At 40.4% G+C, this 14,858-nt stretch overlaps 1 protein-coding gene across 2 annotated transcripts in view; it reads left to right on the top strand.

The window, feature by feature from the left end:
• Nucleotides 1-232: 232 nt before the first annotated feature.
• Nucleotides 233-14,858, top strand: part of Htr7 (5-hydroxytryptamine (serotonin) receptor 7, adenylate cyclase-coupled) — an 83,936-nt gene continuing 69,310 nt past the window's right edge. For both annotated transcript variants that reach the window (XM_013034349.1, XM_013034350.1), the window contains exon 1: nucleotides 233-907. In XM_013034349.1, coding sequence (XP_012889803.1) covers nucleotides 348-907 — 560 coding nt within the window. In that variant the 5' untranslated portion in view covers nucleotides 233-347. The remainder of the gene's footprint in view (nucleotides 908-14,858) is intronic.

Genomic DNA, 14,858 nt, shown 5'->3' with positions numbered 1-14,858 from the left:
CGGCTGACGAGCGCGCGCGTCCGCCGAGTCGTCCGTCGGGTGCAGCGGCACCTCCTGCAGGGGAGTCCCGTCCCCGGCACCCCCGCGCGCGTGTGGCCGCACCCCCTCAAGCCCCCGCGGTACCCGTAACGACTGGGGGGCCTGGGACTTGCGGGGCCGCGAGGCCGAGCCAGGCGCCCCCCAGCGGCCGGCGTGGATCCCCCCCCCTTCGCCCTCCCCTCCACCTCGACACCCCCATGGCTGGGCCAGGCGGAGCGGAACCGGCGAGGTGAAGCCCGGGGGCCCCGCAGCCGGAGCGCGTGGCGGGGGCGCCGGCTCCATGGGCAGCGGCGCACAGCGGCGCGAGGATGATGATGATGGACGTTAACAGCAGCGGCCGCCCGGACCTCTACGGCCACCTGCGTTCTTTCATCCTGCCGGAGGTGGGGCGCGGGTTCCCGGACCTGAGCCCCGACGACGACGGGGGCGCAGACCCAGTGGCGAGCTCCTGGACGCCGCACCTGCTGAGCGGCTTCCCCGAGGCGACCGCCAGCCCCGCGCCCACCTGGGACGCGCCGCCGGACAATGTCTCGGGGTGCGGGGAGCAGATCAACTACGGCCGAGCCGAGAAAGTTGTGATCGGCTCCATCCTGACGCTCATCACGCTGCTGACGATCGCGGGCAACTGCTTGGTGGTGATCTCCGTGTGCTTCGTCAAGAAGCTCCGCCAGCCCTCCAACTACCTGATCGTGTCCCTGGCGCTGGCCGACCTCTCCGTGGCCGTGGCGGTCATGCCCTTCGTCAGCGTCACCGACCTCATCGGGGGCAAGTGGATCTTCGGACACTTCTTCTGCAATGTCTTCATCGCCATGGACGTCATGTGCTGCACGGCCTCGATCATGACCCTGTGCGTGATCAGCATAGACAGGTAAGAGGTAAGGAGCCCCGGGACGCCCCGTCCTGGGGATCCCGGCTGTGTGGGGGACCCGAGAGGTCGCTTTATTTTACTTTACTTTTCTTTTTCTTTCTTTCTTTTTTAAACCTGAGAGGATCAAGCCCGATTTCAAGGCAGGGAATGGAGGGCCGAGCTTCAGATACAACCTGCACACCAACCAGACAACTTCAGTGACGGCAGAGCCCTGTAATCATCTCTCAAAGAACATCCTGAAAGGTGCCGCCGGTTCACCATAGTGACGGGTTTCAGACCCGAGTTTTGAGTATTTAAAGCTCGAGTCATAATTCCACCAGGGGGTCCCTCGGCTTGCTCTCCCGAAGGATGTTCTCCCTGGGCTAGGCAGACAGACCATGGTTTGTGAGGTCTAGTGTCATTTCTTGCTTTGAGAAATCTGTCCGGATAAAGCTGCCTCGATCTTGGTTTGTAGGAGCGCTATTCTCTAGGCCAACGGAGGAAAGGTTTTTGGATGAATCCCAGAACTGGGGATGGGAGGGAGGGAGGGACGAAGGGAAGGAGGGAGGGGGCGGGGCGGGGGGGGGGGGACAAGACTCCATGTCTTGTTATGATTGCTAATTCTGAATCTCCTTGTGAAGTCTGGTTTCAGTGTTTGGCAACGCTGTCGGTTTCCAGAGTTTACTCCTTGCGTGAAAGGTTCGGTCTTTCGTCATATCCCTTGGAAACCTGCTCTGGAGAGCTCCAGTGGAGGAATTGAAATAGAGACCGATCATATGCCAGGAATTATGGGGGGGCGGCTTGCTGCTTTGGGGGTGATTTATTATACTAAGAGGCCCACTCTTCTCCAGGGCTTTTGGTTTTTGCTGTTGGGTTTTTTTTTTTTTTGACTGTAAGATTGTGAGATTTTTGAAATGGAGCTGATCTGTTTTGGCCTGGAAATCAATATGTAGTTGACAAGTCGAAGTATGGTCTTGCAGTGCTCTTAGGTGGCAGAACAGTTCTGTGTCACTTGAAATATTTAAACCTTAGTATTTGCACTCAGAATGCTGCTGTTTGAAAACCAGCCCAGGACTAAGAATCCTGTTGTGTTCAATGATACAGAGAAATAGTTGCTTATTTTCTTAGTGGCCCTACAGAACCTTTAAATGTGCAGACCTTTCAACATGGGAGAACTAATTGATGCCTCCACACATAAAATGATAGTGTCTCAAAGGATGGTCCAGCATGAACCTGAGATTTCCCTTTTTATTCTCCTCTTTGAAAATATTGCTCTTTGTGGTTTGTTGATATTTGAAATATTCTGCTGTTTTGTGGCGTGACCAAGGTTTATAATTAGGAAATAAAGGGGAGAGGGCATATTTTCAAGTAAAAGAATACATTTTATTTGCATTTAGTGATTTTGATTTAAAAATGATACTGCCATTTTATACGTCATGATTGGAGCTTCTGACAGCAAGCAAAGAATTATTTTAAGAGCAGAGCTTGAAGTGCATATGTGAGATATTGGCACCCAACTTGGCAGCTGAGGTTCTGAATTACTGTAGTTAAGAATGACAAAAACATATGCATTTACAGTCTGGCTTTGGCAACAGGAATTAGGAGAATGCACTCAGTATACATAATAAGTATATACATGAACCACAAGTGCAGAAATCTGACTGCTCAACCAACCAAAAAACGGTGCTACTTCAATGAATGGAGTTCTTGTAAATGGGAATTAGTGTAAAAAAATAACAATCTGTGATGCGAATAATGCATTTGTAGCCTTTTTGGTTTTACATTTCATAATTGGTAAGTGATAAATAAATAGTACATTGTGCTAATTTGTCTCCTCAGGCAAATAGAGTTACTGTTCATCTGGGCATATTCATGTTTGGCTGAGGTCACACTGTGGTTTCTGTACTTAAGCTAAAACATCCTTCACCCACTGGACAAGTGTGATTTAGTACTGTTAGGGATGTCCTGAATATAGGACAGAGGTCAATTCTTCTTGGCAAGACTTTCTAATTTCTTTATTGACTGTATATTTTTGACTATCACAAATTGTGTTAATATAGACATACATATCCTGTTTTTGTTCCTCTATGAAAATTGTCCCATTACTGAATTCTGCCTAAAATAATTTTAGGAGATCAGCATATCATTTCTTTAGAGTAAATGAAGAGTTGATTAAATGGGAAGAAACATTGATTTTCTCCTAAGAACACAAACAAGTAAAAATGAGAAAAAAGATGTATCTGAGATGAATAGTTCTGAAAGTAGTGCTTTCTTCACTTTTAATATACAACATGCCAGATGATATAAACTGTGCTACCAAAAAACTAGAAGTAGAGTTGTGACTCAAGTGGTAAAGCACTAGTATTGTGCAAAAAAGTTCAGAGAGTGCCCAGGCCTTGAGTTCAAGACCCAGGACAAGCACACAAAAAATTAATTTTCATTTATTTCCTTTTACATATCAAATATAAGTTACATTGTATTTTGTGCAGAGCAAAGATGAGAAAAATAATATTTCTACTTTTATGCTCATACTACTACATTGCAAGAATTTGGAGTGTCTGTTGGATGTTGTGACCAGAATGAAACCTCTACTTTTCTTTTTCTTTTTTTTTTCTTTTGGTTGGTGGTGGGGCCTGAACTCTGGGCCTAGGCACTGCCCCTCAGCTCTTCAGCTCAAGGCTAGTGCTGCTGTACCACTTGAGCCATAGCACCACTTTTGGCGTTTTTTGCTTATGTGGTGCTGAAGAATCGAACCCAGGGCCTAATGCATGTAAGGCAAGCAGTCTACCACTGAGCCACCTTCCCAGCCCCCCATCTGCTTTTTCTTAATGACTCCCTTCTATACTGAGATGCTTTCCCAGCCATATTGTTCTTCATAGGTTTTAAAATTCCCATTTTCCCCTCTTCTCCTTTCTCTTTTCAGAGAATGATTGAGTTCATTGGAAAAGGCTAGGAACTCCCTTACCTTCCACCATGGAGCTACTAATCTCCCTCATGTCTGTAATGTTTTAAAATTTTCCTTCCAGTTAAAAAATTAAGAAAGGGGCTGGGAAGGTGGCTTAGTGGTAGAGTGTTTGCCTTGCATGCATGAGGCCCTGGGTTCAATTCCTCAGCACCACATAAGCAGAAAAAGCCAGAAGTGGTGCTGTGGCTCAAGTGGTAGAGCGCTAGCCTTGAGCTGAAGAGCTGAGGGACAGTGCCCAGGCCCAGTGTTCAGGCCCCACAACTGACAAAACAAAACAAAACAAAAAAACCAAAACAAAACCAAAACAAAACCTAAGAAGATATTGTATCCTTGCAGACACCAAAACACTTGGGCTTTATATTCTTTCCTTTTACCGTCACAGGGACTTTGTTTCTTTACTGATTTCCTCATCTCTGGTGTGTCTTCAGGTTTTCCTTTCTTCTAAGCCATGTTTACTCTCCTTTCCTTATGAATCCCCCCTTTGGCCTATTTTTTCCCTCCACTTGCTGCAGTTCACAGGAAAGTGCAAAGAACTGTGCCTGTGTCCTGTCTGTCATTCCTTACTCTCAGTAGATGAGTGTGACACTTACCAGGTCTGCTGCAGTATTATTTGAAATGTCTTCAGTTCCACTTCTGTCCATCCCTACCTATTTTGTATGAAGAAGTTAACATGAGCTGTTTAAAATTTCTTAAAGAAAATTAACTTTAGACATGCCCACATGTTCAACCCATATAACCAGTGCTGCAGTTGAGGTTTGGAATATTTTTGTCCTTCTAGAATGTTCCTTCATGTTCCTCTTAGAATGATGTTTTAGAACTATAACTGAAATTACCTTCTGTATATAGTTTAAAAACACACAAAAATAGGTATAAGATTTATTTAGAGAAGGCTTTTTTTTTTTTGCCAATCCTGGGACTTGAACTCTGGGCCAGCATCACATTCAGCTTTTTCTGTTTATGTGGTACTGAGGAATCAAGCCCAGGGCTTCATGCATGCTAACCAAGTATTCTACCACTAAGCCACATTTCTAGCCCCAAGAGAAGCTTGTAGATAAAAAAAAAACCCTCAAGTAAACCCAGCATAGTGGTCCATGCTTGTAATCCTTGCTGTTTGGGAGGGAGATTAGTAGATACTGATTCAAGTCTGGCATAAATATTCATAAGATTCCACCTTAACCAATGAGTAGGTACGGTGGTCAGTTCCTGTCATCCTACCTATGTGGGAAGAAACACAGTGGTTGGGCCCAGTGGCATATGCCTTGTCATCACAGTGACAGCAGAATCATAGGAGGCTTGTAATTCAGGCTAGACCCAGGCATAAAGTGAGACCATTTCTCAAAAGTAACAACCCACAAAAGGGTAGAGATGCTTATATGGTAGAAAAACCTCCTTAACAAGTCACAAAGCCCTGAGTTCAAACCTTAGTACTGAAAAGAAAAAGTAGAAGCATTAAATAGTGCAGGAGAATGAATGATACAAATCAAAGCCAGAGAATAGTTATTCTGGTGAAGGTGTTATTTGGGGTCAGTACACATCTATTAGGAATGCTTTGTGTTTTAGTCTTGTTGATAGATACAGTCTTACTCTTTTATTTTTTTTGTGTGTGTCTCAAATATATATATATATATATATATATATTTATATTTAAACTTAAAAAAGGCAAATATAGAAAACTAGAGAATCCTAAGGGTGGAGCTTGATGAAGTTCCACAAATGGAACATATTATTATTCACCCTATAAAGAAGTAGACCATTTCAAACTCCACACCTCAAACATAGCCTTTGTTCTTGTAACATCATAAACTGTACTGTTGCTTGAACTTTAAAAAAATCTAGCTTGTTTTTTTTAAAGGTAATATCTATGAAGTTCATCTATAGATTTTAGCCTACTTGTGGTTATTCCCCCTCCCCTTTGGTTTGGTTTGGTCATGGGGCTTGAACTCAGATTCTGGGTGCTATCCCTGAGCAATTTTGCTCAAGGCTAGCACTCTACCACTTTAAGTCACAGTTCCCCTTCTAGTTTTCTGGTGGTTAATTGGAGATAAGAGTCTCATGGACTTTTCTGCCTGGGCTAGCTTTGACCTGTGATCCTCAGATCTTCGCCTCCTGTGTAACTAGGATTATAGACTTAGGCCACCAGTACCTTGCTGGTTTATTTATTTTTGTTGCTGAATTGTATTTCATTGTGTAAATTCCATTGCTATATTTAGTCTCTCAATTTATCTGTAGGTGGATATTAGAGTTCCTCCTAGTTTCTGGCTATTATAATGCTTTTATAGTTTCTAGATTTTTAGAACTCGTGTTTCACTGTTGTTAAAATAGTGAATACTTATTTACATTTACCAACATGTATCCTTTTCTGGAAGATTTTAGGTTTTTTCCCCTGCATTACTATGCTTCATCTGGGATAATTTTCTTATGCTCAGTTAAATTCCATTGGTTTTTTTTAAAAGAAGTTTTGGTGATGACAAATTCTGTCATTACTTTTCTGAAAATGTCTTAATCTTACTTTCATTTTTTGAGTATTTTAAAAGAATTTGTATTCTCTCCAGTGGTTTACAACTTTATTCCATTATCTTCAGACTTCCATAATTTTTGTTGAAAAATCAGCCACGAGTCAACATTCTTCTTCTTCTTTGGATGGTAATGTATATTTCACTCTAATGGGAAAGTTTTCTTCCCTCTCTCTCACGTTCCTTCCCCCTCTCTTTCCATCTCTCTCTCTGTCTCCTCTCTTTCTTCATCCACCCCCCCTTTTCCACCTCCTCTCCTCTTCCCTCTTCTCTTTTTTTTCTCCCCTTCTCCTTCCCTGCTCCCTTTCCCTCTCCCTTTCCTTGTTGTTTAGGTGAGGGAAGTTTTCATTGTGTAGTTCAGGTTGTCCTCAGATTTGTGATTCTCCTGTCTCCACTTCTGCAGTGCTGGGGTTTGAGATGTGTTCTAACATACCTCATTGGATTTTCTCTTTGATTTTACTTTTTAAAAATCAGTTTTTCTGTGATTTCCCTAGGCGTGGAAGTAATTTGTTTTTGTTGTCATTTTTTGAGTTATATTGTTTATTTACAGCTAATCCTGTTCAGAGTTTCTAGTAATTTTTGTATTTGTGCATTCATTCATTTAGTTAGCCTTCACCTAATAAATTATCTAGTTGTACAAAGTGGTTTCACTTCAACAAATCAGTTATTAGTTCAATGCACCTGGTCATCATACCCCTTCCATCATTTTTTCCCATCTTTCCCCACTCAACATCCATACCCTCAAGTATAAGTTTGCTCTTATCTCATCAAATACTGTTCCATTTTTTTTTTTGGGTCCAGTTGTGGGGCCTGAACTCTGGGCCTGGGCGCTGTCCCTCAGCTCTTCAGCTCAAGGCTAGCACTTTACTACTTGAGCCACAGCGCCACTTCCGGCTTTTTTCTTCTTGCTTATGTGGTGCTGAGGAATTGAACCCAGGGTCTCATGCATGCAAGGCAAGCGCTCTACCACTGAGCCACCTTCCCAGCCCACTGTTCCATTTTTTAAAATCTCTTCTGTGCTTTGAAGTATACATATTTTGCACCTCTTATGTGTCACACATATTTCCTTCCCTTCCCTTCCCTTCTTTATTTCCTTATTTTTCTTTCATCTTTGTTTTTTTGCAGTATTGGGTTTTGAACTCAGTATCTTGTATTTGCAAAGCATGTACTGTATCACTTGAGCCACTCCGTAGGCCTCCTTTGTTGTGTGTTTTGGTTATTTTCTAGACGGGGTCTTGCTTTATGTCTGAGCAGTTGTCCTCCTATTTGTCCTTTCCCACACAGGCATGCACTACTGTGCCCAGCCATTGTGCTTCTCCTGTAGCTGATATGACAGGCATGCACTTCCTCACCTGGCCATTGATTGAGATGTATTCCTATGAACTTTTTGTCCCCCCCCCCACCTTCCAAAGAGCCTGGATTATAGGCTTGAGCCATGTGCCTTGCTGAGGTTTCCATTTTCCTGTTTTCTTGGTACTTTGGTTTTGAAAGAGTTTTGACCTGCTTTCTAATTTATCAGTCATTTCTGCTATATCTAACCTGTTGTTCAACCCTTTTAAAATATATTGAGTTCTTCAGTAATTGTATTTTACAGTTCTAAAAATGCCATAAAAATGCCATTTGATACTTTAAAAAAGTATTTCTAAATCATGGTGAACATATCCAACCTTTTATATAGTATCTCTTCTTTTTATAGTTTTAGTTTATAGTCAAATTCTTTACCAATTTAAAATAAGTATTACTGTGGGCTTTTTTTTGTGTGATCTGTTTCCCATCCTTTGGATTTTTGCTCTGTTTTAGAATTCCTGATAAATTTTGACTGTGTACTCTATATTTTGAATGAAACATTGCAGATGGTGTGGATGATATTTTCTTTTAGGGAAATTGTCATTAGGAAAGCATATTGAATAACTGTTATTTTAATCCAATTAGAGACTGAGTTGTCCCTATGTAAGCTATGTTTTATAGGTAGATGTCTCTTTCTAGGATGTAGTTTCTTGGGATTTTAGCTAAGAGCCTAGGGTGTTCTCAGTGACTTGCCCCTCTGGTTAGTAGAGATATTTTATGTTTCTTGTTTCATAACTATGAACTGTCAAAACTCCCACTGAAAATTTTTTCTCTGGGAGCTTTCTTTACAGCTTTTTAGCCACCTGTCCTACATTGTTTCAAAACTTAAGAAATGTCTTGGGAAATACCAGACAAGTGGTAGGCTTAGTTTTCTGCTCCTCTCTTCTCACTGGGATCTCTCTTGGATTTCTTATTCTTTTAAAAAATTTTATGGTAAAGCTGGGCACCGGTGTCTCACACCTGTAATCCTAGCTACTCAGGAGGCTGAGATCTGAGGATTGCAGTTCAAAGCCAGCCCAGCAGGAAAGTCCATGAGACTCTTATCTCCAATAAACCACCAGAAAACCGGAAGTGGCGCTGTGGCTCAAGCGGTAGAGCAGCTTGCCTTGAGCTGAAGAACACAGGGACAGCACCCAAGCCCAGAGTTAAAGCCCCAGGACCGACCAAAAAAACAAACAAACAAAAACATACATAAATATATATGTGTAAATATGATGTACAGAAGGGTCATAGTTACTAAGTAAGGTAATGAGTACATTTCTTTTTGAACAATGTTACCCCCCTCCTTCATTTTTTCCACTCCCCCCTGCCTGGCTCCTTTCCCTCCCAAGTCATAAAGTTCATTTCCAACATAGTGTCTCGAGATTGTCACTGTTACATTGGCTCACCCTTTGTCCCACCATTTCTGTAATTCCCCTTCCCTTCCCCAAATCAGATAAACTTACATACAAAACAGTGGATACAGAAATAAAAAACATTGTCAACAGGGAATAAACCAAAGGGGAAAAAAGAAAAAAGGAATAACTGCAAACACTGCACTAAAAAAGCCTTGTTTCCATTTCTTGGAGTTCATGTTGATAAGCATCATTTTATATGATCATATGCACATAGACAGTAAGCCATTGTGATATTCTGCTAAGACTGTCTTAGATATATAGTTGTTATGGCTGAGGGAAACCGTACAGCCTGTGCTTCTTTCAGTCTGCCTTACTTTGCCTAATAGAATTTTTTCCAAGTCTTTCCATTTCTTAATGAATGGGGCAATGCCATTCTTTCTGATGGAAGCACAGAATTCCATTGTGTATGTATAACACATTTTCTTGATCCATTCATCTACTGAGGGGCATTTGGGTTGCTTCTATATCTTAGCTAGGGTAAATAATGCTGCAGTGAAGATGGTTGTGCTGGTACTTTTAGTGTAGCCTTGTTTGTGATCCTTTGGGTAAATACCCAAAAGTGTGATTGCTGGGTTATAGGGAAGCTCTGTGTTTAGTCTTTTGAAGAACCTCCATACTGCTTTCCAGAGTGGTTGAACACGTTTACATTCCCACCAACAGTGTAGCAGTGTTTCTTTTGGCCACATCTTCACCAGCATCTATTATGATTAGTTTTCTTGATAATGGCCGTTCTAACTTGGGTGAGGTAGAACCTCAATATTGTTTTGATTTGCATTTCTTTTTTGTTTTTTTTTGAGGGTGATTTGCATTTCTTTTATGGCAAAGGATGTTGAATGTTTTTTAATGTGTCTATTGGCCATTCTTATTTCTTCTTTGGAGAAGTTTCTCCTTAAGTCTGTAGTCCACTTATTAATGGGGTTGTCATTTCTTTGAGGATTTGTTTTTGAGGGGTTTAATTTTTTTGGTTTTAAGTATATTTTAGATATGAGGTCCTTGACTGATGTATAGTCAGTAAAGATCTTCTCCCAATCTGTGGGCTTTCTGTTGACCAGATCTCTCATTCTTGTCTTTCTAGTCCCAAAAAACTTCCCAAAGCTCTGCTGGTGTTTTTCTAAACTTCTTTCAGCAACTTTCTGTTGAGACTCTTTGCTTGGATCCCCCAGTGTTTACCCCAATGGCACATGACTCAAGGGGATAGTGGAATTTTGGCTGACCTTTCTGTCTTTTCTAAGATTTTTTTCCCCCTGAATTCTTAGTTGTATCATCAACTCTATGAAGCCTATCAACAGTGTATGTGTGTATTGTGTATGTGTACTTGTATTATATATAGCCTTTTAAATTGTTTTCAGTGAAAACATTGGTCTGAAGTGCCAAACCTTAATATAGCTAAAAGTGAATGGGTGCCTGAAGTATTTTAAGTTTACAAAAATTGACATATATTTTCTGCTTCAAGTCACTGGCTTTTCAGTTGGAATAAAATTCAAACTCTAGCATGCCTTATAGGGTCCTTGGATTGTTCTTGCCTTATTCTTCAACATTTTGTATACTGTCTTTATGTCTACATTTTGGCCATATTGACTTTTTTTTTTAAACTTTCTCTATCATTTCAAGAACTTTCCTGAATCAGCCCTATTCCTTCTGTATGAAAACCCATCAACTACTATACAGTTATTTGTTACAGTCAATATTTGACTATATGTATAATAGTGGTCCCATTCTACCATCTAATAAAGTTTGAGCCATCTTAGTTTGTATATGTGATGCAATGTTCACACAGTGACTGAATCATCTAGTAATGCATTTTGCAGAATTTATCCCAATGCCTGTTGTTAAGCAATCCCTGTTGATAGTATTTTTGAAACTAATTTCATGTCTGAAGGTCTTTTTGCCAATAGGTGACTTTTTTGTTGTTTTGTTGAGATGAAGTCTCAATATATAGTCTATAATGGCTTGGAACTTGCTCTATAGCCCAGGCCAGCTTCAAAATTCTCCTCCTTCTCTTCCCTCAGTTTCTCTAATGTTATGATAATAAAGGTGTGTGTCACAACACCCAGAAGTAGGTGATTTATGATTCCAAGTTGAGAAACAAAAATGTTTTAACCTTCAAGATTGACAACAATAAAAATGTCTGAAAAATAGGAAGTGTTGGCAAGGATGTATAGTAGAGAAATTTCATACTTTACTAGTGGGATTGTAAACTGGTAAACCACTTTAGAATAGTTTCATCATGTATTATTGTGGACACATTTACATCTCTTGCTTTTGTCATTTTCCTGATGGGTATATATTAGAGAGACTCTAGTCCACCAAAAACTTTCTACAAGAATACTTATAATCCAGGAACTGGTGGCTCACACCTGTAGTCCTAGCTACTCAGGAGACTGAGCTCAAGGATTATAGTTCAAAGCCAGCCCAAGTAAAAAAGTCCCTATGAGCCTCTTATCTCCAGTTAACCACTCAAAAACTGGAAGTGGAGGTGTGGCTGTAACTAGTAGAGCCATAGCCTACTAGCCTTGAACAAAAAATGAGCTCAAAGACAGTGCCCAGGCCCTGAGTTCAAGCCCCACAACTGACCCCCCCAAAAGAATATAATTATTCACCAGATGGAGAACATAAATTTGAAATCATGAATGCATGTATCAACAATCCAGTAGGTAAATAAGTTGTGATACATTTACAGAATAAATTAACTATTTAGGGCTGGTTATTAAACTTGAGTCATGCACCCAAACTTCTTGGAGAGCTTATTAAAACATTGCCTTAAATCAAATTTAGATATCATATAGTTTATATAATATATAATGCTATATTATCAAATCCAGATGCTGTATAATTTCACCAATAAATACTTTTGGGGCCACAAACATACTGCTGAAGAGAAAGAATGAAGTGCAAGAGAATACATACATGAAATTCTTTTTTTTTCATGTTGACTCTGTACAGCAACAACTGAATGCCATGTGTCAGCTGTGCAACACAAAGAGCAAGGAATTCTTTTGTACTACAGCATAACCAAAAATCTGGAAAATCCAATCATAGGTTTAAATATAGTGCTGAAATACATGAAATTCTATACATATGAAATGTTGAAGTGGACAAACGATGTGCAAGAGACAAAAGGATGTGCAAGAAAGACAATAAGAGAAAAAGGGAAGGAAATGTGCATCATGAGAATGAGGAAAATGATTATTTCTAGTGATCAGAGACATGCTTCTGAGCTGGCTCAATGCAATGTTAATGATCAGAGAGTTAATTACATGAGGGGTTACTTTAAAATGATTGTTTTAGCACCTGTGCACATCTTGGACACTTTTCATCATAAACATTTTGTTATGTACTGAGAGACAAAAGTACTTGATGACATCTCTTGAAGTGTATCTGGATCTCTATCAGATGTGTGATTGATCTGAGCCAATGCAGTTATTGCTTCAATGGTATCATCAGCCATTTATGTTTAGTTTCATGCATGAGGGAAGGGATCAGCTTTGGGTGGTTCACAGTTACAGGAACTCATCGGGCTTATTTCCAAGGGCCATAATGTTTAGTTCTGACTGGTGTCTGGATGAAACTCTGCTTCTTTGCCAGATACAATGACTCACTCCCTTCAATGATCTGTAGTTTTTCTGTAGGCTTTTATTCTGCTGTGATCAGCAGTGCAGAGGCATTCTGGCTTCTCCAGATCACCTTGCTCTTCGAAGGAAATCATCTCTGCTCATCTCTAATATTAATTCGCAGCTTGTTGGTACATTTTAGGAATTGAACAAATCCTCTTTGGTATTTGCTGAGGGAAGGTGAGAGGGAGGAGAAGAAACATGTCTTATGACTGTATTTTGGGAAGACAACACTTTAATTTGTCTTCTTATGTTAAGTAACAGGAAGTAATATCTTAGGAAAATGGTTGTCACTAATAGATTCTTAATGCTATCTTGTACATAAACTAAAACTTCTTGATTCTCCCTGTAGCATGTGAAATTGGCAGGATTTTCTGCTTTCGACTGGGGATGTGGTTGCTGGGAGTAAAGTATTTCCTAGTGACCCTTGAAGTTAGATGTGGTCATATTACTAAGTTTTGGTCCAAGAGAAGAGATACAGTATTTTGGCTTTCTGAAGCTTCCTTCAAGACACTTGTGTGTATATTCTTTTTTGTCCTTCTATCTTGTGAAATATAAACAGATGACTAAAGCTCTGGCCATCCTCATCCAGATGGATAACAAGTTCCATTATTAGGAAGGAGGAAGAGTGTGCTGAAAGGGTAGTTTGGATGCTGGAGAAAGGCTTATCGGAATCTTAAGATTTTACTGTTGAACAAAAACCATTTGTTGTTTATCATGTGTAGCTGAGTTCAGTGCCATCTACAAAACCTCAGGATCTGCATTTTCCTTATGTGCTTGTCTGTCTGACAGAGCACATGCTTGGCTATCTCTGTGTCATTCTCTTTAAGGAACCCTTCATGGTTGATGCTTCCATCTTTTTTCCTCTTCCATGGCTCCCATCCCAATATTGGTATCTAGTTACTGTACTAGACATTTGAGTGTCATTTTCAAAACTTCCCACCAAAACAGCATACTTAAGCAATCACCAAGTCCCAATGCTCTTTTCTTCATCTCCCCTTCGTTTCCCCCAGCTCAACTCAAAGCCCCATTGTCTTTTGGCTAAGCTATTCAGAGTAGCCTATTAGGGCATTTCTCTGTCTCTTTCCTTAGACCCTTAATGTGGAGTTTATAATATTTTCTATGTAGCAAAGTGACTTGGACAAGTATAGTTGAGGCCCTGCTTTTGAGATCCTAATTGGTCTAGGTGGACCTGGGCATTGGTATGTTTGAAAATGTCCCCCAGTTGATTTTAGTGTGTATCCAGAGAGAAATCCCTGAGATAGGATATTCATTTAAGTATGAAAATGTACCCATAGTTGTTGAACTTATGCACGTATTATAATCACCTGTGATTTCTCTTTTGCCTCCAAACAAGCAAACTTTGGCTGTACCCAAGACTAATTAATTCATGGTCTCTGAAGTAGAGATTCATACATCAGTTTTGGGCACTATTAGATTATTCTACTCTCCTGAATCACATGCCTTGATGGGTTCCTATGCTTTCTTGGTATAAGATCCTAAATTTTCATTGAGCCTCCAAAGTATCACATGACCTAAGCGTTTGGCCATCTCACTGAAGCAGAGGTAGCAAACTTTTGCTTCCATAAGGAGCTAGATACTAAATATTTCAGGCTTATGGGCTTTATAGTCTTGGTTATAAGTCCTCAGCTCTGCCATTATGGCATGAAAGTAGCCATATCTGTCAGTGTATGGGTTACTGTGTTCTAATCAAACTTTATGTAGACAGAAGTTGGAATTTACTATGACTTTTTACCATATTAACAAATAATATTCTTTTTTATCTTCTCAGTTATTTTAAAACATAAAAAAAACATCCTTAACTGGGAGGCAGAAACAAAAACTGATTTGGCCTGGTTGACCTTGTTATTTATGAACTTTTACCCTAGATTCAATTCTTATTCCCCCTACCAAACTACTTCTTCTTTCATGTTTTGGCAATTCTGATCTTTCACTTCCTGGACATTTGTATATTAAGGACCTTCACAGATCTCTTCGTTTCCCCTGTGGGATATTTTTCTGCCTCTTTGGCTATTAATTCTTATGGCTCTTCAAGCAGGTCCTCCATTAGATGTTACCATTTCGTGGGGGCATTCCTGGAATCCCCAGACTATCTTAAACAGTCTTATAACACCCTGT

This window comes from Dipodomys ordii, unplaced genomic scaffold (genome assembly GCF_000151885.1).
Source record: "Dipodomys ordii isolate 6190 unplaced genomic scaffold, Dord_2.0 Scaffold188, whole genome shotgun sequence".
In the NCBI taxonomy this organism is placed as follows: domain Eukaryota; kingdom Metazoa; phylum Chordata; class Mammalia; order Rodentia; family Heteromyidae; genus Dipodomys; species Dipodomys ordii.
The sequence above is the reverse complement of the archived record's forward strand: the minus strand, read 5'-3'. Positions and strand labels throughout refer to the sequence as shown.